Here is a 27,332-nt window from a genome sequence, read left to right on the forward strand (position 1 = left end):
AACAATATGGGTGATAAGGCCATCATATGTTACCATCTTGACACTGATGACAAGTTTGAATAGCTAACATTTGTACAGCACTTCTGTATATAGCAGTGTTTAAGTACTTTACATATACTAATTCACCTAGTTCTCACATAAGGTAGTGTGATCATTATTCCCATTTTATAGACAAGGAAAACAAGTTCCAAAGAGGATAAATAACTTGGCGAAGGTCACACACTTGGTAAGTGGCAAAGCCAGGATTCCAACCCAGGTAGTCTGGCTCCAGAGTCTATGCCCTTAGCCAGTTGCTGCACTGCCTATCTAGGAAACTAAAAGATATGACAATGAAGAAGAGATCAGTGAAATTTGACAAGGTTAGCAGAGGTTACATCAATGCGGCAAAACCATGGCATGTAATTTCAAAGAGGAGAAAACAATAGCATAAAGAAATAGATAAATTGGAGACATAGACATTGATGAAAATGGATTAGTATCTATGAAGGTTAACACCTTCATCATCACAATATAGATGATGATTGCAAGCTGAAAACCCTATTTCACTATCTTTTCCTCCTAAAGATGTATCAGATTGACTCTTTTTTAAAAAGATCATTTATTGATTCTATTTCTCTATTGTAAACCCATGTCAAAAATACCTTCTATACATACACAAGAAAAATCTACATGTATTAGTTGGTGGTTTTTTCCCCAAAAGATCATGCTATACATCTGTTAACAATATAAGTACTTGTGATAAATGACAAGGAAACAGTAGAATCCTTAAAGGTCTCTTTGTGACTGATTCTTACACTGATTTGTTTTCATACAGCTTGGTAACTGAGCATAGTCAAATCTTAAAGGGCCTTGCTGGCAGTATTAATGATTTTAGACTATACAGGTGACAATGGGAAGCCACTGGAAAGTGTTTGAGTAGATACTGCTGTGATTTGGTTTGATCTCTCTTTGGGTGCTCTGGAGAACGGATTCCAAGGGGACAAGAAGTAGATAGAAGACCTGTGAGGAGGATGTTGCAGGAAAGCCAATGGGAAGTGATAATACTAATGGAGAGAAGTGGACCCAGTTGAAATGTATTCTAGAAGCAAAGTTTACAGAACTTATTGGTGAACTGGATTGAAGAATAGGAAGAAACCAAGAACGACTCTTGGTGTTAGGACTTGAGTATTTGCTGGTTCCATTTATTAAGCTGAGGAACAGAATGGAAGAATTTGTTTGAAACAATTTGAGAACAAAGTAGAAACAGAAATTTTCTAAGTGATCATTCTCAGACTTAAGGTATAAACGATATTAAAATTGAGGTGTATATGTAAATGTTACTAGATTTGTAGAGCAAAGTTTGAGGAGAAATAGATCCTCTTTTCCAGTCTGCACATCATCTTATATGAGTTTATTTCTTTTTTTTTAAAGATTGGCCCCTGAGCTAGCAACTGTTGCCAATCTTCTTTTTTTTTTCTTCCCAAAGCCCCCCAGTAAATAGCTATATATTCTAGTTGTGAGTGCCTCTGGTTGTGCTCTGTGGGACGCCACCTCAGCATGGCCTGATGAATGGTGCCATGTCCGCACCCAGGATCCGAACCAGCAAAACCCTAGGCCACCAAAGCAGAGTACACGAACTTAACCACTCAGCCATGGGGCTGGCCCCCATATGAGTTTATTTCTTTGGTTAATCTAAGGTCTGTGTTTCTTTTCTTAGGTAACCCAGGTTTTTCTGCTGCTTATGTGCCATTTGTGAAGGCTTTGTACTCTTCAGTAAACAAACGTTTTCCAGTTTGGGTTATCTCTCATGCTGGGCATGCCTTGGCCCCCAAAGACAAGAAGATTCTTACAACCTCAGATGGTATGTCTTCATTAACATCTGCTTTCCTTTACAGTGAGTGGGTGTTTATGTTTCTAAAAAACCTGCTAAGGTTAAGAGTTACACCAGTGGAAACCTCTGCTTGTGGCATTGGGCCCATCGTGCTACAGTTTGCTAATTTCAGATTTTTAAAATCATTTTAATTCTTCTGCAGGTGATTTTCTCTAAAATTTTGGGCAGGTCAAATAGTTTGTCTAGGACTTGCCTTTTCTATTTCCAACTAGTAATCAACTATATATTTGTTGATCATGCACTGTATTTCCATGGTTGTACTAAGAGGAATGGTGGAGAAAAAGTGTTATAAGCCATGGTCCTTAGCCATGGTCCTTACTCTAAAGAAACTCTCACTCTCACATTTAGAGAAGATTAAGTGATAAACTCTGGCCTGCTCATTGTGTGGATACTTAAGGAGTAAACAAAGGAAAGAATGCAGTATGGGTTTCAGAAGACTTTGTGGAGTAGATAGGTTTTGACAGTTGAGTAGAATTTGGATTTGAGGGGTGGAGGTGGGTGCAGAGGTGTAACAGGCAGAAGGAGAAGCATAGCAGGGAGAGAGATTCACCAGGTATGCTGCTAGGCAAGACTGGGAGGAAGTTTCAGAAAGCTGGGGAGAGAGTTAGGACTCCATGTGGTAGATTTCTAGATGCCTTTAAATGGAGGAAGTAGTACCATAGAGATGACTTACGGGATTTCTAGCATGTTCACGCTTCTAAAAATGGAAAATGAGAGGGCAAAAGAAAGATATAACCTAACTTCTCTGAAGGCATCCCATTCAAGGGCCATTTGTCCTAAAGGTAGCCCTTAGTTAATTTGAGGTGGGAGAGGGGTGGCTATGGCCTCATTGCCTAGTGTTCTGGTATGTCTCTCCTGTGATATGAGCATCATGTACTTACTGAGCATCTAATGAAAGGGGAAACCGTGTGTTGGGGGACAGGTGATATGGGAACTCTCTATACTAATCTGCTGAAATTTTCTGTAAATCTAAAATCATTCTGAAAAAATCTGTTAATAAAAAAATACTGCAATTTAAAAATAACAATATTTACATTTTACTTTTTATCATAGTATTAGTCAGCTTGGACTGCCATAACAAAACTATGGAATAGGTAGCTTAAATAACAGGAATTTATTTTCCCACAGTCTGGAGGCTGTGAGTTCAAGATTAGGGTTTCAGCATGGTCAGGTTCTGGTGAGAGCCCTCTTCCTGGCTTGCAGATGGCTGCCTTCTCTTTGTTTTCTCACATGACAGAGAGAGAGAGAGTCAGGAAGCTCTCTGCTCTCTTCTTATAAGGGCACTAATCCTGTCATAAGGGCCCCACCCTCAAGACCTCCTCTAACCCTAATTACTTCCAAAAGGCCCCGTCTCCAAATACCATCACATTGGGGGTTAGTGCTTCAACATAAGAATTTTAGGGGGTGCAAACATTCAGTCCAGAACAATCATGAATGGGAACATTATGTATTGGTATCCCAAATTTGATCACAAGTGTAGGTCAGCATATCCATATGACGTTGCACATGAGCAAGAGTAAAACATACAAGTTACCTCTTAAAACATTTTTACTAAATATTTGTACAAGTTTTAGTAGCTGCCTTTGGTCTATCCTCAGAAGTATTACCTGACAGTTTTTAGAAGCTGGTCTTTTGAAGCCTTGATCCTATTGAGGAGTGAAGGAAAAGTTTCTGTTCCAAGTGGAATTTCTTTCCACAGTCGTAAACATCTGCAGGTGTGCTAAATTTGTAAGAATCCCTTTATTTGAAGAAGTGGGTGAAATTAAGAGGCGATTCCTATTTTTATCCTATTTTTAGCTGCTAGCTGGAACCTATGGTCAAAACACAACATAGTTATTCCAGAATTTGGGAAACAAAATCACCAACATACAACAGAGTAGATGCTCTGTGGTTCTGTGGTCAGTTTGGAATTTGGTTCTCTTTTCTTTTCCCTCCTGAAGCCACAGCTCAGACTCTTCCTGTGTTGTCTCACTGTGAACATCTCAACTCTCTGGCTCTTGACCTCTCCTCTTAATTCTCACATATGGTAGTATAGATCAGCTTCCTGAAATGTTAGTTTTGGTTCTAGAGTCCTGTGTTAATTTTAAATTGACTTCGACATCAGATGCCACCTCTTGAGAATGGAGTTTAAGCCTCCTTTTTTCCTAACTCCATTTACTCAATTTAATCATTTTTGAGTACCTGCAGTGAATTTGTCTCTTTGCCAGCGCTTAGGGAAAAATTCACCTGTGCTTAAAATAAATCTGTTGCACTCACGTTGTGTATTATTAGGTAATACCATTATCTGGACTTCCTGTATCTTTCTTTTTAAGGCATCACATGTAAGATTACCCTTGTCTCAGCAAACTCTGTATTCCTCTCTGCTAAAACAGTTTCCACCATTAGTGCTCAGGCCCTTGGTAAGCAAGATCATCCAGACTTTGTTTCAGCACTTCAGTTGCTCAGATTTCTTCTACTACCACCTCCACCTACTCTACCCTTGTTACTTCCCTAATTATCTTCTATTGATAATTATAGATCTACAGATTCATGCAATCCTTATTATAATTATATTTAGAATTATAGTTCTACAGATTGAGTGCAATTCCAATATAAATTCCTACCAAAATTCCAGTGGCATTTTTCACAGAATTAGAAAAAAATTCCCAAATTCATATGGAACCACAAAAGACACCAAATAGCCAAAATAACCTTGAGAAAGGAGAACAAAGCTGAAGGCATCACACTTCCTGATTTCAAACTATATTACAAAGCTGCTAATCAAAACATTATGGTACTGGCATAAAAACAGACCAGTGGAGCAAGATAGATAGCCCAGAAATGAACCCATGCATAGGATCAACTAATCTTTGACAAAGGTACCAGGAATATACAATGGGGAAAGGATTTTATCTTCAGTAAATGGTTTTGAGAAAACTGGTTATCCACATGCAAAAGAATGAAATTGGACCCTTATCTGACTTCATACACAAAAAAATTAACTCAAAATGGATTAAATACTTAAATTTAAGACCTGAAACCATATAACTCCTAGAAGAAAACATAGGGAAAACCTCCTTGATATGGGTCTGGGCAGTGATTTTTTGGATATGACACCAAAAGCACAAGTAATAAAAGCAAAAATAAACAAGTGGGACTGTGTAAAGCTAAAAATCTTCTGCACAGCAAAGGAAACAATCAACAATATGAAAAGGCACTCTGTGGAATGAGAAAAAAATATTTGCAGTTCATATATCTGTGTAAGGGGGTAATTTCTAAAATATATAAAGAGCTCATACCTCTCAATTGCAAAAGAAACGTAATGGCCCGATTAAAAAATGGGCAAATATTTCCATAGAAGACATGCAAATGACAGACAGGTATATGGAAAGATGCTCAACATCACTAATTAATGCAAATCAAAACCACAGTGAGATTCACCTCACACCTGGTGGGATGGCTATTATCAAAAAGATAAGAGATAACAAATGTTGACGAGAGTGTGGAGAAGAGGAAACCCTTGCACACTGTTGGTGAGAATGTAAATTGGTACAGCCGTTATGGAAAACAGTAGGGAAATTCCTCAACAAATTAAAAATAGAGCTGCAATCCCACTTCTGGGTGTATATTCAAAGGAAGTGAAATCAGTATCTCGAAGAGATATCTGCACTCCAATATTTGTTACAGCATTATTCACAACTTATGGATAATTCCAAGAAATGGAAACAACTTGTGTCCATCAATGGATGAATGGATAGAGAAAAATGTGGTATGTATATATGGTGGAATATTATTCAGCCATAAAAAAGAAGGAAATCCCGCCATTTGCAACAACATGGATGAACCTGGAGGATGTTATGCTAAGTGAAATAAGCCAGACACAGAAAGACATTTATGCTGCATGATCTCACTTATATGTGGAATCTAAAAAAGTCAAACTCATAGAACCACAGAACAAGAACTGTGGTTGCCAGGAGCTGAGGGGTGGGGCAAATGGCGAGTTGTTGGTCAAAGGGTACAAACTTTCAGTTGTAAGATGAGTGAATTCTGGGTATCTAATGTACAGGATGGCGATTATAGTTAATACTGTATTGTATAATTGAAATTTGCTAAGAGAGTGAATCTTATGTTCTCACCATAACAACAACAAAGAAAGGTAACTGTTCCCTTGGTCCTGAGCCTCTTGATAGTAGTTCCCTCAGTTAGGAATGCCTGCAGCACTCACCTGGGCACACATCACTGGTCGCGAGCTCCACAGACATTTCCCCCAACAGAGCCCCTATTTATGGCTGGGCCGGCTCTTGTGGTTCTTATGATTGCAGGATGCACTTCAGCAAGAAACCCTCAGGCAACTTTGAGGAACAAGATTTATTACTGGACGATACATGGCACTCCTGAGGGTGACATTTTCAAAAGTGCTGCCATAGATCTTTACCAGTAAACACTCATGAGGAAAACCAGTAGAAAGTATCTGTTGTGTGTCTGAATTTTGGGGAAATGTCTTTAATTCTTATTTTAAATTGACACTTATTATTTGTAACTTTATTTTGAGTATGCTTATTGCTTAGGCTGCTTGTGTACTATTGAGTTAATCACTTAGTAATTAGAGCCTGGGTCCTTTGCTACCTAATGAGAACAGTGCCATCTAGAGGCATTAGCCCACAGGGCCACCACAGGGCCAAAGGAAGCTGTGGTTTCTAGAGGAGATGAAAGGGCAACTCATCATCATCAAGGATTTATTGACGACCTACTGGGTTATTATGTGTGGGGCTGCAGAGGTAGACGAAGAAATAGAAATGCTGCCTTTTACCTTACTTTCCATCTGTGTTCTTAGTAAGCTGAATGTTCTGAGAAGGGCAAGCAGGGCTGTGGGTCTCCCAGCACCCCCAGTCAACCCGAAACAGTCCTGCTTTCATCTCTTTTACACATTGGAGGTCGTGTTTGCAAATGCATGCTATAGTTGATTACTTTGGATAGGCAGGACAGATATTTTATTCGTCATCCAAGATTATTGTTCTAAAGTACAGGTTTTCTGACACGCAAAATATGGTGTGAAAAATATGTAATCATTGGGAGAAAAGACATAAGCTATAACCACACATCAAATGTTGAAAGTATGTTTTGCTTCGTATTAGCACATGTTAAAATTATGAACAGTTGGAAATAATATTGTAGTTGCACCACATTATCACAATCATAAATTGAGTATAATTGGGAGAACAGATGTTCACCAATGTCAGAAGGGGGTGATTCAAGAAAAAAAAGTGTGAAAAGAAAATTTGAGGAATTAGAAGTATAAACTCTGGCTTTGATTTACTATAGAGTCAGCTTAATTGATGGCAGATTCATTATCAACTATTTTAAGTCATTTGTTCAAAAAGTATAACATAAAAGCTGGAAATCATAGTGGTTTAGTTTCAGCTGATAAAACATTATCTAAAAAAGTTACACAGTCTTTCAATTAATGATAGATTTGGGTCATGCTTATCCAAAGAAATAATAAACCACTCCCATTCCAGTACCCAAAACTGAAAGAAAGAGAGAAAAACCAGTAGAGTTTTCTCTCTTGCCAGGACTGTGATTGGCAGAGGAATGTAGAGGTGAAATGGAATGACTAGATGAGCCGAAGGCAGAGACAATGAGTCAGTCAAGTCTCGGGGTCCACAGTAACTAGAAATAACGTGTCAGTCTCTAAGTAGGTGGGAAGAATCAGAAAACCAAAGGACAGAGCAAGAATAGAAGTTAGGAATCAAGCGAATTGTTGGTCTTGGGGACCACAGAAGTAAGAGGCACTGCAGGATTAGGGAGAATAGCCTTGCAGTCAACATGCTTTAACACAGGCTGATTGTTGCTCATCCCTTTGAGATCCTTAGATATCTTCTCACGGCTCACACAATGGAGTCCAGACTTCTTGGTGATATTCAGTGTCCTGTTTGATCGAGTTGTAACCTTCCTTTCTAACCTTATTTGTTCCACCTCTCCTTATAACCATAGATAGCCAAAGGACTCGTTGCTGTGTCCAAAATTACACCACACACTTTCATCCCTCTTGCTTTTGTTATTTGCTAAGTCTTTGCGTTATGTTCTCCTTTCTGAGTCAGTCAATCAGTCTCTTCCTCTCTCTCTCTCCCTCTCATATCCCCTATTTTCCCCATTGAAATCCTTAGCAGATCATTGGTTTTGGTCAAGTAGAAAGCATAATTTGATGACCTTAGTTTTCACCATCTGTTTGGAGAATAATAATTAAAAAATATTTTATAAGACATGTATGGGGTTTATGAAGTTTTTTGTTTGTTTTTTAAGTGAGATAGCAGTTTTAATTAGAGTGCCTACTTACCATGCCCTCACTGTGTTGCATACCTTGATGGCTAACAAGAGTCGCACCAACGTTTAGATACAGGGAACTTACAAAATACTTAAGAAGCGGGGAAAGTTGAGGCCTACGCTATGAGAGTGTACTTCCTATCAGCTTAGTAAACTCAGGGGACAGTCATGAAAGGAAGGTGACTTAAGGAAGGTGACTTTGGATTGGTGAATTAAGTGAACATAAAGAATTTGGGACAGTTCTCATCCACTGCTCACTGATGTTTAACATGAACTTAGATAATTGGGGCTTTTGTATTCTCGTGGGAGTAGTGAAGAAGTGAATGGTGGTTTTCCCTATAAAATTGATGTAAGATAGCTAGGAACAGGATGTCAAAGCATTGTTAGTTAAAATTTTTCTTTTATTTTGAGAAATTTTTTAAAAATATAGAAAAGTACAGGGGCTGGCCCCGTGGCCGAGTGGTTAAGTTCGCGCGCTCCGCTGCAGGCGGCCCAGTGTTTCGTTGGTTCGAATCCTGGGCGCGGACATGGCACTGCTCATCAGACCACGCTGAGGCAGCGTCCCACATGCCACAACTAGAAGAACCCACAACGAAGAATGTACAACTATGTACCGGGGGGCTTTGGGGAGAAAAAGGAAATAATAAAATCTTTAAAAAAAAAAAAAAATATAGAAAAGTACAAATAATTGTTTAACAGTCCAAGATTCTGTTAATCACTATTCTGTTGATAGTTCACACTGCCATAATTGCTTCAATATTTTTTGTGAATAAAATAATACAGGAAAAGTTCCATTTTTTGATATTGTATCTCCAGTTCTACTGTCATGAATTTAGAGTAAATTTCATGTCTCTTTTTGTACTTTTGGTTATATATATATAATAATGGATAGTATATGATATTGTTTTGTGTTTTTAAAATTTTACCTATATTCATCTTGCTCAAAGCATTCTTTAAAATATGAAGTGCTATTTTTAGCCCTTTAATCTCTACATATAAGTCATTTAATTAGTTATTATTAAAGTATAACTTTGGAGTAATTATAGGGGCAGGATGGAAGAGTTTACTAGTTGAGAAAATTCTGGTGTGAGATTAAGAGAGTTACTGTCTACAGACTCAGTTCTAGCAAAAGGCTCAGGTAGCACTGATCTCCAGTCTTATTAGTTCTGTTGTGGTCATAGATGACTTGTAAGTACTGCTTGTGTGACAATATATAGTATATATATTCAATGTGTAGCTAGACATACATATATGTGTATGTATTGTTAAATTTAGACCATTGTGATTGCATTCAAATATGAAAAGTTATACATTTATAGTATTATGCATGTAGTAAAGAATATTTTCTGCGAATTTATCTTGGGTTACTTGGAGAAAGGCACTGTACTTTTTATGAATCCAAAGAGACTTCTATTGTGATCTGATGAAACTATTCTTTTCTCATGGGAATGCTTCAGTGTTTTATAACTGTGTTTTTATCTATTTTTATCTATTTCTGTTTCCTCTTGTTAGACTGTGAACTCCTTGAAGATAAGGGGAGTATAGTGTATTTATATTTGTATTTTCAATATTACGATGGGCCAATTAGTCACTGTTTTCTGTCAGAGTAGTCAATTTCGTTCATGTGAAATGAAAGAAAATAATAGTTATCAGATTTACCTATGTCCTGAAGCATAATATTTTGATCCAAAATTGACAAAATTTTAATAACTGGATCAATCCACTTGAACAACTAAATGAAAAGTAAATGTGAAGTACCAATATTACTTAATTCCTCTATGAACTAGTTAGGAACAGATTATATATGTACCTTTTGAAATAAACTTCAGAATTGATAAATGAGCTGTAAAGTGAATTCCATAGAAATGAGCCTAAGAGATAGGGTCAGGTTCTAAAGGGAATTGTCAGTATCGTATTCAGGACCGTATATTGATAAAGATATGGTGAATTGGATTATCATCCAGCAATTCAGACAGTTCTTAATTTAGAAACAGATTATGTTCCAAGTGTGTTAGTTGATTGTAACTTGGAGTACATTTTCCCTATAGAAAGAATGGTATACATAATTTCCATATTATCATCTGATTTTGATATAATTGAGTGTAATTTTTTACTGCATTTTATGGGGGGTAAGTTAATGATTCCTAGCATTTTTTCAGAGTATGTTAAAATAATAATAGGCATGAAAATATGTAATCAAGTATATAGATAATCTTTCAAACTTTAGTTTTTGCTAGTAAAATAATGTCCAGATAGCACATTTAAATTTTCTATCATTGATTATTTATTTATAGAAAGTACTTTGCCCATTAATCTCGTTACTTCAGCAAACACTAGCAAGTAGTGTGTTTATCTTGGAAATCTACTGAACAGTTCCCAAAAGTAAAGCCAGATTTCTCTCTGAAATATTCATTTGCATAATCATTTGAATTATCATGTTCATTGAAGTTCATATGAAATATGTTTTAGGACGTTATTTCTGGTGTCAGTGAAGTTTTAAAATGTTTATTGGATTTAGCTCATTTTCTTTCTCTTTGCTCTAACCATGTAAGTGTTCTTGGTATGTATTTGAGGGAGAACTTCAATGACAGGAATTAAAATGATAGCAATCATAACGTTAATTTCTCAAACAGTTTATGCTGGACATTTTGTGCTATATGCTTTAAAAGTGTTATGCAAACAACATTCCTAGGAGGCTAGAATTGTTATTTCTGTTATAAATATGAAGAGACTGAAGCCAGGTTAAAGGATTTGCCCAAGTCACCCAGTTAGTAAGGTGCTCAGCTGGGGTTTAGACCCAGATGTATCTTGTCTCCAATGCCCGTGATCTTTGTACTACATCATACCGTCCCAATGAAAGGAAGACTTTGACATTTTCAAATGTTGTATATTTTGAAAAATAAAGAATTTGGTTTGCACTATTATAGGTGTTTGTTTTGGGGTATCAGAGAACAGTATGATCACTTCTGGGTGAAGTGGTGAGAGAAGATACACTAAGGGTAGAGGAGTATGTAAACTACTCAAACTTAAATATAATATTTAATAAACATTTGGATTTGGAGAATGAATTCTAGGCTGACCTGGGATGAAGATTAGGGCAGAACATGTCTTAACTGGGAGATCAGTACCACCACAGCAATAGGGAACTAAGCTTCATTGATTCAATGAAAAGCTCTTCAATAACTGTATGCCAGGCATCGGGGAACAGAGATAAGCGAGCATGAAATGTAAAGTAGGAATAAATGAGGAGTAGTGTGGTGAGATAAAAGGGGAATGTTGTGGAAACTGAAAGGAAAGGGACTTTACTCCTCACCTACTGAATCATGAAAAGGCTCCTCAGAAGAGATAACACTTGTTGAAAGTCTGAAAGATGAGGAGGAGTTAGCTAGACTCGCAAGAAGAGCTGAGCACCAAAGGAAATAAAAACAGCATGTGCTGATAACATGGAAGAGCAGTCCTTCATAATGAATTCTGGGTACCTTGTGATTAAAAATATACTTTGCATTAGTACCTTGCAGGAGTCATGAAGGCAAGAAATTTGGTATTCCAATGATTCAAATTTTAGGAAGTAGTTGACTATGTTGTGATATTTTTAAATATTATACCCTGTCATTGGGGTTGTGTATATGTTCATAGGGAAAATCTATTGAAGTTTTCTATATTTATAGACTATTAGAGCAGGCAGCATCCTCAGAAAGCATCTAGTCAGTTCATATTTTCACTCAACAATAAAATTTACTGTGTTAAAGAGGACACAGAGATGAAAAGATGGACCTGGCCTTCAAGGAGCTCATGGCCTACGAGAGGAAATAAACAGACACTTATACAAGCTTGATAAAGTGCTATAATCAGAGTGGAATACTGGTTAAGTGCAAAGTGCTTCATTTTTCTTGAAGATTAGCTAAATAAAGTTTTAATTAGCTCTTGAAGAATCTAGAAAACAGTTCATTTGTGAAAGAAAGAAAGGATATTTCAGGTCAGGACTGTGCTGGTTAAAAGGCACAGTTGACAACATTGCTACTTAAGTCTTTTAATATGAGTTCTTCAGACAAACAAAAACTATCTAAAATAATGAAGCAGTGTCATGAATTTTCTTAGTTGTCTATTAATAATATAAATCAGCCTAACCAGTTGTTCTCAAAGTGTGGTCCTGGGACCAGACGCATCTCCTCAAAGCTTACAAATGCAAATTCTCAGGCCCCAACCCAGACCTACTAAATCAGGGATTTTGGTGGTGGGGCCCAGCAATTAGTGTTTTAACAAGCCTTCCAGAGGATTCTGATGCATGCTCAAGTTTGAGAACCATTGACCTAAGCTAACAGGAGTTCATGGAATAGTTGAAAGTTCATGGGTTTTGAGGACAGACAGACCTGGGTTGGAATCTCACCTCTCATACTTAATAGGTATGTGACTGTCATCTACCACCTAGTGTCTGTGAGCTTTGGTATTTTCATCTATAAAATGAAGATAATAATACTTCCTTTCCAGGGTTGTGGTGAGGATTGGTTGATAAAATTTAAAGTGTCTAACACTGTAGCTAGCACGTGTAGGCTTTAAATAAATGATAACTACTACTATTGTTAGTTATTTTTTAAACATATTTTTCCCAGTGAATTTATTACTTTCACTTATTGAATAAAAATGTGAAAATGTGAAAAACTCATATTTTTGCTTTTAGATCCAAATGCTCAAGAAGTTAAGGACATCTACGGACTCTGTGGTCAAGTAGAACACAAGCTAGCTTTCCTGAGAACTCATGTACCAAAGGAGATGAAACTTGTGCTCATCGGCCATTCAATAGGCTGCTATATTTCCCTTCAGATTTTGAAGCTTGCCCCTGAGCTCCCAGTAAGTATGCCTCAGGAGGTGACTCCAGGGGCTTTGTTATGCACTTGCACACGTCCTCCTCGGCTTTCCTTTTCTCTTCTGTTTCTTGTATAATTGATAAACAGAACAGAGAGAGGGATCTTTGGTGGCTTTCTTTGTCCTTCCCTCCATATCCCTGTGGCCCTGTGTGAGTGTATGTTCATGCAATTTCCATAGCATTTCAAAAAATAATGCTGAAGGAGGTAGGAACTTTCCAAATGAATGCCTTTTAATCTAGGGTTATTTGGAATTCTTAAGTTATGTATAAGTTGTCTTTTATAAATGAATATTTAAGAGCAGTCACCAGCCAAGACCAAGACAAGAATCTGTCTTTATTGAAAGAGTATTTTGCAAATGTTCATGCCTCCTTTCAAAGGGAAAAAATTTATCATCATCATCATCGACAGGCAAGCAGCTGTCCTTATGGAATACCAAATCTTTATTAGTCTTGAGTCTGGATCCCTATCTGTTCTATAGCTTGGAGGCTTTTTTGAGACAGTCATTCATTTGTTCATTCATAAATACTTATTGGGTGCCACTATGTTCCAGATATTAAACAAGACACTGGAAACACAACGCCCTATTTAAAGTGCCCAGAAAAGATTGTGAACTACAAGAAACTTCAAAACAAAACAGAAACTTGTACTTTCACTAACATATACCATTGAAATGACCCATTGAATGGATGGGTAATAAATTATTTCTTCAACAAAAATTATTACTTCATTCAACAAACATATATTAAACACTGCTGTGTGTCGGGCCTTGTGCTGTATTTTGAGGATGTCCCAGTGAATAAGACAGTCTTTGAGGTAAGAGAGTCTGAAGTCTAATGGAGGAGACAGACTAACCCATAGGTGTGCTAACTGCTATCTTATGTAAGCACAGGGTGTGTGGGAGCATGAAGGAGTGCTATTTAACCTGAATCTGGATGCAAGATATGGAGTGATTTCTTTGTGGAATCTCTCTGTCTTAGGATTTTGACTTTTCTCACCCCACGTGATAAAATATCTCCAGTGGAGCTTTGGAGCTTACTAGAAATTTGTTCCTTTTCCTGCCATCTTGACACACTTACTTCTTCTTTTTTTTTTTTTTTTTTGAGGAAGATTAGCCCTGAGCTAACTACTGCCAGTCCTCCTCTTTTTGCTGAGGAAGCCTGGCCGTGAGCTAACATCCATGCCCATCTTCCTTCCATGTCCGCACCCGGGATCCGAACTGGCGAACCCCAGGCCGCCGAGAAGTGGAACGTGCAAACTTAACCACTTCGCCACTGGGCCAGCCCCCTGACACACTTACTTCATGCTCATAATTGCCCTTAGGAAAAGTATGACTGTAGCCTCCCTGGGTGTGGTTTTTAATACCAAATGGAGGTTGTTAATTTTCTCTTATTGGGTATGAGAAAATGTATTTTTTATTTCTAAATGTAAATTCAATAAATTCAAGATAGCACTCCATTCACTATATTATTGCTTCTACTCTGTTTCTTTCCTCCCTAGATAAGGTGTCTTGGTCAGAAAGCAGACTTCATTTTTGTTTTTAGCATTTTGCATGGCTTCTAATCCCTCTGTGTGTTCTCAATCTCCTCTCTAGCACTCTGTTATGAGGTTACCATCTCTACAGTGTTCAGCCCTGCCAGTTAGTGGTTCTGTTTGCACAGTTGCTGCGAGTGCTGGCTCTAGAGCCAAGACAACTAGGTTCAAATATTTGCTGTCATATTTTGTTTGTGTGACCTTGGACAAGTTATTGAATCTCTCTGTTCCTTTGTTTCCTCATCTGTAAAATGAGGATAATAAAATGTTCTGCAATATTTTAAGGATTTAAATGTTCAAAGGAGCTTTGTGAGGCATTATATAAAGAATTAAGAATGGTACCTAAAACTTGAAAGTTCCCTACAGGTATTAGCTATTCTTATGATGATGGAAATGACAGTGGAATCATTGGCTCAGTCATTAGGTTAACAACTGTATTAGTTACCTACAGCTGTGTAACAAATTGCTGCAAAACTTAACAGCATAAAATGATACACATTTATTCTCTCACTGTTTCTGTGGGTCTGGCATCTGGCCACAACTTAGCTGAGTCCTCTGCTTCAGGGTCTCTCATAAGACTGTAATCAAGGTGTCTTCCAGGACTTCAGTCTCTTCTGAAGATTTGAATTGAGAAGGATCTGCTTCCAAGCTCACTCACATGGTTCTTGGCAGGACTCAGTTCCTCAAGGGTTGTTGGACTGAGGGCCCTGGTTCATCACTGGCAGCTGAGTGGAGGCTACCCTCAATTCTTTAACACGTGGGTCTTTCTAACTTACCTCATCAGAGCAAGTGTGGGAGAAGAGCCAAAGAAAGAGTCTGCTGGCAAGATGGAAGTCACGGGCTGTAACCTAATTACAGAAATGATATCCCATTACTTTTATAGTATTCTATTGGTTAGGAGCAAATCACCAGGTCCAGCCCCCACTCAAGAGGAATGGATTACACTGGAAGATGAATATTAGAAGGTGGGATCACTAGGGGCCATGTCAGAAGCTGCCTACCCCACCACTACTACAGTTAGGATTTCACTTGTGTAATGTACAATCAAGCATGTAAATATATAGATACATATAAATTAAAATACTGAGTTTATTTCCCAGTGTAGGAAGTGACTTGGTCATGTCAAATAAATGTAGCAAACTGATATGAAGTACAATTTGTGGTTATTAGTTGTTCTAGATGTTTTAAAATTTTTAAAAAACCTTTCAAAGAGAGTACGTGCATATTTGAAATAATAATAGCATTACTATTTGTGATGGTTCATCTTATGTGTCAGCTTGACGGAGCTAAGGGATACCCAGATAGCTGGTAAAACATTATTTCTGGGTGTGTCTAGAAAAATGTTTCTGGAAGAGATTAGCAGAATGAGTAAAGATCTGCCCTCACCAATACAGGCAGCATCATCCAATCAGGTAAGGGCCCAAATAGAACAAAAACTTGGAGGAAGGGCGAATTCTTTCTCTCTTTCTTCTTGACCTGACCTCCATCTTCTCCTGCCTTTGGACATTGGAGCTCTGGATTCTCAGGCCTCCAGACTTCGAGACTTACACCAGTGGCACCCGCAGTTCTCAGGCCTTCAGCCTCTGACTAGGAGTTATACCATCGGCTCCCCTGGTTCTCAGGCTTTCGAACTTGGACTGAATTACACCACTGGCTTTCCTGGTTCTCAGCCTGCAGACAGCTTATTGTGGGACTTCTCAGCCTCCATAGTCACATGAGCCAATTCCTACATTAAGTCTCTTTTTATATATATCCATATATATGTGCTGTTGGTCCTGTTTCTCTGGACAACTCTGACGAATACACTTTTCTATAAATAGAGGGAAGAAAATACTCATTTCTGAATCCTTCACAGTTTATTAACTTAATCACAGATCTGTCCTTTTGATTTTGTTTGTTTGTTCCACATCTGTTCTGCATGTAATATACAGATTATCTTGTGAATATTTGAAAACAGTTGTTCAACACTTTTGTTTTGAACCCATCTCTCTTTTTTGGCTTGCATTCACAATGTCTGTTGGGAAAGAAGTCCAATGCATCTTAAGGTAAATGTAGCTTCTTATAGCTTCTTCAGCTTTATAACTTTCTAATTATTGGTCTACTTTCAGATGTTCTTGCCCTTGCACGAATAGGAAAAGGGAAAAGGAAGGTGAAACAGGAGCTTAACCTAGTCTGTTTGTGGAGACATAACTCATACTATGATTATAGAGTTTTCAGAGAAACATGCGAAACTGTGTTTTCTTTAAAAAGGTGTATTCTAGAAAGTAATGCATGCAATAAATTGTCCATAAAGGTCACCCAGGAAGGAGGGTGAACATCTGTATGATTTTTTTATTATTCAAAAGCTTTATCTGGTTTCAATTAACTGCATTGTTGAAGTCCTCCTACATGTCTTTAAACACCTGGCCCGGTTAATATTGGCGGTGTGACCCCTGCTGAAGTGTTGAAATTTCAGTGTCTCTAGGCTGCTCTAAGACAGCACAGTGCCTGCGTGCCTGAAGGTAGCATGACACGCTCCATTTAAGATGCATTTGACAATCAAGTAAGTTTGTGTAAGCCAGAGTGTTGCAGTCCTTAATCATTTTGCCAAAAATAAGTTAGCTGTTATGTTTTATAACATATGAAGTGCAATAATAAGAAACTTGTGTTTCCATCTCTTCTGTTATTTTTACTGGAATATTTGACTCCCATAAGATTATGAGGACATATGTGTAGTTTAGTAGCTGGTTTATTTGGTTTTATTTTGGTTCAGTTCTTTACAATATTTTTGTAACTAATTATAGGAAACTTTGGTCTTAACATCATTTTAAGAGACTTACTGCATATTTTAAACATAGTATCTGACCTATATTTTAATATACTAAAAAAAATCGGCTCTTTTAAAAATATGGTATTGAAATTTTTTTTCTTTAAGCGAATTTGGAACCTAGCATTATAGAAATTCTTCATATATTTTGACAGTAATGTCCAGAGTAAAAAACTCAAAAAGAAGCTGAGAAAATCAATAATTGGAAGACTGTTAAATAGTAGCTATCGTGACTTATAATAATAAACACAATTTTAGATTCATAGGATCTTAAAGCTGAGGTGGGCTTTAAGAAAATCTAGTCCCATCTTTCATTTTATAGGTGGGAACTGAGAGAAAAGTGCCTTGCCAGGATTCAGCCTCTGTTCTGTGTGAAACCGGGAATGGGGTACGGTTATATTAGCTGTGGGGATAAGGAGAGTCTAAGAAGATATTTGATGGCTCATTTGATGGCTCTTTCAACCTTTGGGTGACAGCAGAGCCTACAGATAGTGTGGTATGTTCTGGAGTGTACACGCTAGCTTCATGCAACTCATTACATTGCAGCTCAAGGAATAGGAGACCCCATGAATACTGTTCAAGCAATTTGGGCTGAGGGGATGACATGGGAACAAAAAAGTAGCAGTCTTATCCTCACTATCTAGAATCTTCTTTCTCTCAACATCAATTCTCTGTACGTTAAAAATGTACCATCTGATTTTCCCAATAAATTGTTTGCATAAAGTTTTAAGTTTGGAAGTTGAAAGCCTGTGATTCTTAACCAGACTCTGCACTGAGTCATGAGATGAACTTCAAGTAATTTAAATTTTATTTCCCTCTAAGAATTTATATAGTATTTAATGATAACACTTCCTCCCCTTCCAGGGGTATCAGGTCTTTCAAAACTTAATTTTTATATTATTTGGCTTTCTTTGAGGAAAATGCACAATAACATAGAGCATCCTTTGCCTGTGTGGTTGGCAAAAATATCTTCTCTCTAAATGAAATTTCCAGATTAAACTCACTCCTTTAAGCACCAGACTGTTTTATCCAATTGGATAAGAATTTGTCTAAAATATATTATTTATTTATCTGCCTTCTTCAAGAATTAATATTGATTATGGAGGAATTAGTGACTCAAGGACATCATTTTGATAGTGTTATTCTACTACCATCAAAGGGATTTTCCCTTTGTCCTGAAATTTCTTAGATGACAGTGCTTTTTTAAAAAAATTCTCTTGTCAATTTATTTTATAGTTTTTCTATCTCCTCATTCAGTGTTAGGTGCCTCTTCTTTTCCCTACTTAAAATTTGTTGTTACTAATTTCCTGTGAGTAGAGAAAACACATAACCATATTAGAATTTTGTCTCAAGTAAGAATGAACAGGTCTTAAATGAAGATAGATAAGTAAAACTGACAAAATTAAGGACATGGATTTGTTATTGCTCAGAGCCTTTTTTCTTTTGTTTCTTTTGGGATCTCCAGTGGTGTTTCAGATACTCAAAATTTGAGAGACTCAAAACACACTGCAAGTACAGCCGAGAATCTTGAAAATCTTACTGAAAGAGAATAGCGTGTTAGATCATGATGTTGATTCAGGAGTACATCTCATCTACATTAGGGAAAAAAATAAATTCAAATATTCTGCAAACAATGAGATTATTGAGACAGTTTGTGGTGCACTTAACATTATTCTGATGAACCTTCATGTCTGTAGTCAAAGTTAGACATTTTTATGAGAAACATTCATATAACATCACTAAGTTGTGTGCAACATTCCAGGTAATCTAGAGGGAGGAGGAATAATAGGCGATAATTCATCTGTCAGAGTAACTGTGGTCAGAGTCCTGTCCCTAGATCAAGTGATAAGAAGGCAGAATCAGGCAGGACCGTAAGGCTCTGAATGTTTTGAAGAGAGAGGTGGCTTCTAATTGGGAGGATGGGGAAAACCTTCATGGAAGAGCTGGCATTTGAAGAGGGAAAGGAAGAGTCAGTATTTAGAATGGTTTAGAAGTAGAGAATTTGATGTTTTGGTGGTGGGGGCTTGCCATGAATTCTAAGCAGTGGGAATAGTATGAAAAACAAGAGAAATGGTTTTTATCACTGGGCACATGAAGAGAGCAGTGGGTAGTCTGATTGTGTGCAGCATAGTGTGCATAAAGGGAGCAGTGGGATATGAGAACCTAGGCTGATGGAAGAGGAGGGACAAGAAAGTTTGAACTAGAGGGTTTGGACTCTATTTTCTGAACAGCGAGGAGCCACTGAAGGATCTGTGACGATAATAATCATGCAACAGGTAAATGAATCTCTCAATGAAAAAGAGAATGAAATGGGGAGAATGTGTAGAATAAAAAGCAAACAACCAAGAAATAAGCAAGTCTACTAGTCCAGATGAGAAATAATGAAGACAGTATATGGGATTTGCCCAGGAATGTTGTTAAGGGAGAAAAGAAACAGGTCATGGATGTACATTAGGGGAATGACTTCATTTGTTGAAACAGGTAATGAAGAGGAGGAAGAGACAAAGGTATAATAATTTTCCAGACTATTGGCTGCAGTCCGTTAGTGAATCCTGAAATCGCCTCAGTGGGTTGCAACCAGGGGCTCGCTCAAGATGAGGTAGACTATGCTACAGTAACACAGCATCAGTGGCATTTGACAACAAAGATTTGTTTATTGCTCATGATGCAAGTCTTTTGAGGGTAGGCTGCCCCCGTGTAGTTCTCTTCATGCACTCTTAACTCCAGAGTCTAGATTGATGGGGTAGGTTCTATCTGGAATATTCCAGTCTCGTGGCAGAGGATAGAAAGGAAGTAGTGGACCACACAGTGCATTTTAAAACCTTAGCCTGGAAGTGATGTTTGTCACTCCTCACACTGCATTGGACAGAGCAAGTCACATGACCAAGTCTGCCATCAGTGAGGCTGTGAAATATAATCCTCTTCAGAGAAGGGAACCTATGTTTGTGAACAATAACAAACATTTATAAAAAACTATATACTAAAATAGAGTAAAATGGAATAGAAAATATTAGAATGTATTGTATTGTAATAAAGATATGTATTGTGAAACTTTTGTTTAGCTTTTTATGAGTGTGCACTGATATCCTAGATTACAGTGTAGAATGCATTTCTTACTGTGGGTCAAGGTAAAAATAAAATTGAAAGCCATTAACCTACACTAGAGTATACTACAGAAGCTAAGACAGAAGAAAGGAGAATGTCAAGAAAGACATAAATGGTATATTAAAGATGGTCACAGATTCTTTGCCATTCCTCTCTCAAGAAGTGAAGTCTCTTTCCCTTCCTCTTTGAATGTGGGCTGAGCATGTGACTTGGTTTCACCAGTAAGAATACAGTGGAAGTAATGTTCTGGTACTTCCAAGCCCAGGCTTTACAGGCCACTGGGAGCTTCCACTTCCTCCCTCTTGGAAGCTAGCTGCCGTACTAGAAGTCCAACTACCTGAGACCACCATGCTGTGAGAAAGCCCAAGCTGGCCATATAGGATGACTCATGAGGCACCAGATGCAGCCAAGTGAGTGACCCCAGCCAATGACATATAAGCACAAGTCCAGCTAAGCCTGTTTGAATTCCTGACCCCACAGAATGAGAAAGAAAATCATTGTGGTTTTAAACCATAAGTTTGGGAATGGTATGTTATGTAGCAGTAGGTAACTGAAACAAGGTAATAGAGTTGAGTGTAACAAAGGTTGAAGAGAAGGAGATCTTAAAGCTTCTGGTATTAGTAACTGGAAGGTCATTGATGACCTCAAAGAGAACATTTTAGTGAAATAATGGCAGAAGGAATTTGATGATAACTTGAGGAAGAAGCTGGTCAAAAGAACATGTTTTTCCTGTATGTGGGAGAGAATTTAACATATGCCGAGGGGAATAGCCTGTGCAGAGAGAGGTGTTGAAAGAGAGAGAAGAACATTTCTTGGAGCAGATTTTCTTCTATTTGTCTTTTAAGCCTGTACACTTGAAAACTAGGGACATTGAATTTTTCTTAATCTTTGACTGTGTCCTTGTAAAAGTGTTTCTGTGACTTCTACCTGGTTCTTCATTTGTGTCTAGAAACCTGAACCAGTTTTTAAAATTGATGCATTGTCATTACTAACAGTTATACCCAACATTTATTTGAGATTTATAAAACATGTTCACATATAACATGGTCATTTAACTTCCTAATTTTTCCCATTTTACAGATAAGGAGACTGAAGTTCTAAGGAGTTATGTATCTAACCTATATGTCAGATAGCTAGTCAGTAGCAGAACCAGGACTCTGTAGTCTGTTTTCTAACTTTTTCTACCTTTCCCATTATCTGCTTTCCAGGTGAAGTAGTTAGGAAGGTTATGATTACAGACAGTTAGAGTAAGATACCAAAACCTATTTGACTGAAATGTAAAATTTATACTGTTGTTTCTATAATACCTGAGTTCTTCAAATATACTTGAGAGTTTTGGTGGGAAGCAGGTGAATGCTTTGGGTGCAGGGAAGTTCGGAGAGAACTGGGAGAAATGAGAACATGTGTGAGTGTTCTGGAGCAGAGAGCATAAAGGGAGTTGGTGTTGAGGCATGGGCCCAGAGCAGAAACTGAACTCAGAAGACGGTGACTCAAATCCTAGAATTGAGCTGGGGGCAGAATGAGAGATTAGAATGTGAAGGGAACTGGAGGATTCTGCAAACACTGTGCACAGTAGGTCCACAGTTGTATCCATGTGACCCATTAGTGAACTCCGGTGTGTGAAAACCACAGAGGTTAGGCAATCAACAACTGACTACTCTGGTTTGTGAAAGACTCTCCATTTCAGAAAACAGTAAATCCCCTGCTCTGAAGAAAGTTTGTATTGATAAAATACTGTTTTTCCAATTACTTATGCATTTATTTAAATATATATTTATCTGTTTATGTTTGTGCACACATTATCTTTTCGGAATTACCTAGGAGACTACCTTGCTGAAGACTAGACCCATGGAAAGTTTCAACTTTTCAACTTCAGCCATTTTGTAGATATCTGCATATTTAAAAAAAAAAAATCCTAAAATTGCTTTCAAAGTGGAAAAATTGTGTGGGCTTTTTTCATCTTTTCATAACTCAAAAACTATTTAATATATTTTTCTCAAACTTTGCAAAACAAAATCACCTTTGGGCTGAAACCAAGCATGGAAAATTTCACCACAAAGGGCTAATTTTTTGGAAAGCTGCAAGAAAGTGAAAACAAGGGTTTATAATAGAACATTCTTCATGCATGTTAATACTTAGTACTTTGTCTAATGCATTTCATCTGAGAATTTCTGAACTCTTTCTGGATTTAAATATTAAGCCATTTTATTTGTATGTCTGTACTATACTGTCAGACATGGAAAATTCCCCCATCCTTTCAAAGATCCAGTATATTGGGAGTTAATTAGTGAGATGCGTTTAAAGGGACAGGTAGGGCAAATAAAGTGAAGTGGGTACCAGCCAGAGAAAACCTTACACTTACTGCCTAAACCCATTTTATCACCACCTCTTCCTGGCCCAAGAGTCGCTGTGAGTAGAATGGATGACACAAGACACTCATTCAAATACCTAGGCCAGTAGTTCTCAAAGCAGCATCAACATCACCTGGGATCTTGTTGGAAATGCCAATTATTTGGCCCCACCCAGATCTGCTAAATCCAAAACTTTAGGGCTGAGACCCACTCATTCAGTGCTTTTGCAAGTGCTGCTGGTGATTCCAGTTTGAGAACCACCAACTTAAGCTTTCTAAAGGCTTGGAACATGGAATGTATTGAGATGCTATAGACAGGTAAATCTGTCCCTGGTCTTTCTGTAACATGTCACCTCTGTCTTTTTATATCATCCTTTGGAAGCAGGAGGACTACTAATCAGGTTCCCTAAAAGAAAGATCTTCTTTTCTGTGTTTCATGTTGTCTTGTTCTTTCCACCTATGACTTTATCCACAAGCACAGTGACCCCTCCTGCCTTTAGTAAAGGTGCTGATATCCAGCTTGTTCGGGGAAACAGCACTACCTGATGTGTTTTCCCACTTCCTTGAGTTATCTGGGTCAAACCTGGGATGGGACTGTATATTTCGTTTTCATTTCTTTGAAGTCTTAGTTCCAAGATTTAAGGGGCAAAGTAGCAGAGGTCTGTCAGTGGAAGCTGATTTAAGCCCTGCTCTTTTGTGTGAAGTTCTCAATCTTATGTTTTGCAGCAGCCCTCTGCATTCCAGCAAACTCCAATGTCTATATTACTGTCTTTAGGTGCTAAAGTAGTTGTGTATGTGGCATTGTAACAGATTTTGAGAATATTCTCCTGGTGACAGAAGTCACCAGTCAGTTGTGTGTGGGCCTTTAGCTAATCATGGTGCCCAGCTTGTGAGGATGGAGACTTAGGGGTAGCCGGGGGCGGAGCCTAAAGCAGTTGGGGTGTATTCAGGTGCAGCCCATCGCAGTGAAGCATGAACGCAGCTATCTAAACTAATACAGGTGGAGAGGAAAAAGAGACACCTTTTTAACTGTTTATTTAAAATTTGTATTATGGAAAATTTCAAATGGAAAAGTAAAAATAATTGCATAATGAATTATCCAGTTTAATATAGCTACTAATATTTTGTTATATTTACCTCATTTTTTTCTTAACTACTTTCAGGTAAATTGTAGCCCTCATGATATTTCACCCTTAAATACTTCACTGTGCGTCTTTTAAAAAGGACCTTTTCTTGTATAACTGCCATGTCGTTATCGCACCTAACAATGTTAATAGTAGTTCTTTGATATCATCTAATATAGTCCATAGCAGATTTTCTTTATCCCCAAAATGTCTTTACAGTTGGTTTGCAAGATCTTACTTTAAATTAAAGGTTTTCCTTTCTAATTATAATAGTGTATATTTGTAAAAATCAGAAAGGTAGGGAAAAAAAGTTAAAAAAGTAACTTTGAAGATTGTGCCTTTGAAGATTGCTATAGTATCCAGAAAGACATATTAAATGTGCCACAAATTGCTTTTAATGTGCAGCAAGTAGCTTCTTACAACAGAATGTGAAATTGTTTGAAGAAAGATATGGATAGATCTGATTATAATTTGTTATAGAGAAACTTGGTGTAAGAGTTTATGATATTATATAGGTGATTTTAAAATGAATTAACTAGTCCCTTGAGTTTCCATCCTTAGATCAGAGGGGATAACACAGCACGCCTTCGCAATTTTGTTTTTATTTAATAGAAAAAAATGAAAATTTGAGCTGTTTTTTCACTTTTATTTATTACAATGTAAAAATTTATTTCAGGGGCTGGCCCGGTGGTGCAGCGGTTAAGTTCGCACATTCCGCTTCTCCGTGGCCCGGGGTTCGCCAGTTTGGATCCCTGGTGCGGACATGGCACCGTTGGCATGCCATGCTGTGGTAGGCATCCCACATATAAAGTAGAGGAAGATGGGCACGGATGTTAGCTCAGGGCCAGGCTTCCTCGGCAAAAAAGAGGAGGACTGGCAGTACTTAGCTCAGGGCTAATCTTCCTCAAAAAAAAAAAAAATTTTAGTTCAAATACCTAATTCTGTTGTAGATATTTTGAGCAATTAAAGATTAAATTATTATTAACTATTTTACTATAATTATGAATTATATTACTATAATTATAATTTATGGCTCTTATTTAATTCTTTCAACAACTCTTTGAGGAGGCTATTAATATTTTCATTTTATGCATGAGGAAACTGAGGCTTAGCAAGGACAAAAGTAACTTTCTCAGGGTTAGACAGCTAGTAAGGGACTGTGCTAGGATTTGAAACCACATATGTTTGACTCCAAAGTCCATATTCTTGCCCTTAGGCTAAAAGGTTAACTTATGATTACAAAGAATTTGTAGAAATCAGTAAAAAGAACAGCAACTTCTCAGAAAAGTGCAAAGGGCATGAACAGATAATTCACTGAAGAAGAGCTAGCTAATAAAATCTGTCAAAAAATGTGTACCTAGCACAATGTGCAACATGGTGCTTAACAAATTAGTATATGGTGGTACTGAATAATGTCTGTTTATTCAGTATAGTAGTACTTAATGATGTTTGGTGAGTGTACCTTAACAGTTACAAGATGAGCTGCTACTATTGCAGTATTTAAAAGAAAAGGTTCAGTGTTGTGTGTGTATATTTCTGTATACATTTTTAGAGAGTCTGAACAGGTAAAGGCTAGGTGGCTTATAGTGGTGATCTCCACCGGTTAGAGGTAAGGGTCTCTTGGAGGTGGAGACTCTACATTGTTTCTGTTTTTTTACCATGATCAGGTGTTATCAGAAAAAGTTAATTTCTGTACAACGTGTCCATACTGTCTGATGGTACTAATTCTTTCCTTTGGAATCTATATTAAGAAAATGTCAAAGAGAAAAGACCTGTGCAAAAACATTATTTGTTGTAACAAAAAATTGGAAACATCCTAATGTCCAACTCCAAAAGAAAGGTTAAGTAGAGTATGGAATATGCAAAAGACATTGTAATACATAAAAGTTAATTATAGAATATTAAGAAGGATGTTAAAATATGTAGAGAATATAAGAGTACAACAATATCAAAAGAAAACATTCATTAAAAAGCTTGAAAGCTTAAAAATCAAATTACCAAAATGAATATAGTGGTTGTGTTTGAGTGGTGAGTTTTGGGGTGATTTACTTTTCTACCTATTTTTTGTTTTCAAAATTTCCTTTAATGGCATATATTTCTTCACTATTATAATCATTTAATGATTTGCATTTTCTGTCTTTTTTTAAAAAGCAATTTGGTTGTATGACTTCGTAACAGAAAGTTGGTTCAGGAGAGAGAACGTTTTTAGTAATTTGTTACACAGCAATAGGTAAGAAATACAAGGGGAAAGTAAAAGCGTAATGTCATCTTCATGGTTTCTCTGCAGGTAAACCCAGCCCTGAGACCAGCAGTGGCACTAAGTCGGTAGCAGCCTCTTTGGCAGTAGCAGCCATCCTAGCCTCTTTCCTTTTCTTACCTACTCTTCCTACTCTACTCAATTAGCTAGGCTTTTGGCCTTCCTTGCGATTTTTTATTAACCCTGCCCCCTGCAAATTAATTGGGGTTGTTGATAGGTATGCCTTTTAATGGCCTGCCTCATGGTTGCTATTCAAATGTGAAAACAAAATCACAAATTGGGATTAGCATCATCATTCATCCCACCGCTAAGGTGCAAGAGACCTTTTTCAAAAAAATACGGGCATATTCAAATATCGTTGAACCACGAGGTTCATAGTGACTAGGACTTTAAGAGGCTCTGGGGTATGAGTGAGTGGCCCATGCTAAGGCAGAGGTGTTGTCTGTGTGAATGTCCGTGCAATTGGATGGGTACAGGTCTGAAAAATATAGCTTGTACCTTGCTACATTTAGACCTTGTTATGCCAGTGACCTGAGTGTTCCCAGAGGAACAAATCCATAGAACCTCAGGGGATGGAGCATAGCAGTCCGAGAAAGAATAACATGGAAGAGAGTGGAAACAGATGAACAAAATTCTGTGAAATTTTTTTTGTGGCTATTATTTATTCCAGCCAGAAGATTCTTTTTAGGTCTATCTGTTTGCAGAGAGAAGAAATATGAATATGATCTTTAAGGAAGGAAAAGGCTCTCTAATATGGTCACCCAGTGTGCATGAGACTGCTTTACCCTCCCTTCTTGCCCATATGGAAAATCTGTGAGCAATATGAAACATAGGCCACAAAAAATTCTCTGAAGTGGAAAAAGCCTAGGAGGCACTAAATGAAAGATATTTCACGAAAGTAAAATGTGGTTGTTTGGGATCTCTCATTCCAAGCCAGTTCAGGCTAATTGTATTTGGTTGGGAAGAAGCCAGATTGTCAGGTATCAGGGAGGTATATTGATGAGTGGATAAAGACTGAAGCCAGCATCATTTCTGGCACCCTGTCCCTAGGAAACCAGGCAGTAAATCATTTCCCAGTAGCAGCTGTACAGAGACCAGAGGGAGCACACCTGAATGAAGTCT

At 37.6% G+C, this 27,332-nt stretch overlaps 1 protein-coding gene across 4 annotated transcripts in view; it reads left to right on the forward strand.

Annotated features, from left to right (window-relative positions):
* The window catches only part of LDAH (lipid droplet associated hydrolase), a 97,419-nt gene that overhangs the window by 19,870 nt on the left and 50,217 nt on the right, over positions 1–27,332 (forward strand). For all 4 annotated transcript variants that reach the window (XM_046660752.1, XM_046660754.1, XM_046660751.1 and 1 more), the window contains exons 3-4: positions 1,697–1,840; positions 12,852–13,021. In XM_046660752.1, the coding sequence (XP_046516708.1) occupies positions 1,697–1,840; positions 12,852–13,021 (314 nt within the window). The remainder of the gene's footprint in view (positions 1–1,696; positions 1,841–12,851; positions 13,022–27,332) is intronic.

This window comes from Equus quagga, chromosome 5, assembly GCF_021613505.1.
Source record: "Equus quagga isolate Etosha38 chromosome 5, UCLA_HA_Equagga_1.0, whole genome shotgun sequence".
Lineage (NCBI taxonomy): Eukaryota > Metazoa > Chordata > Mammalia > Perissodactyla > Equidae > Equus > Equus quagga.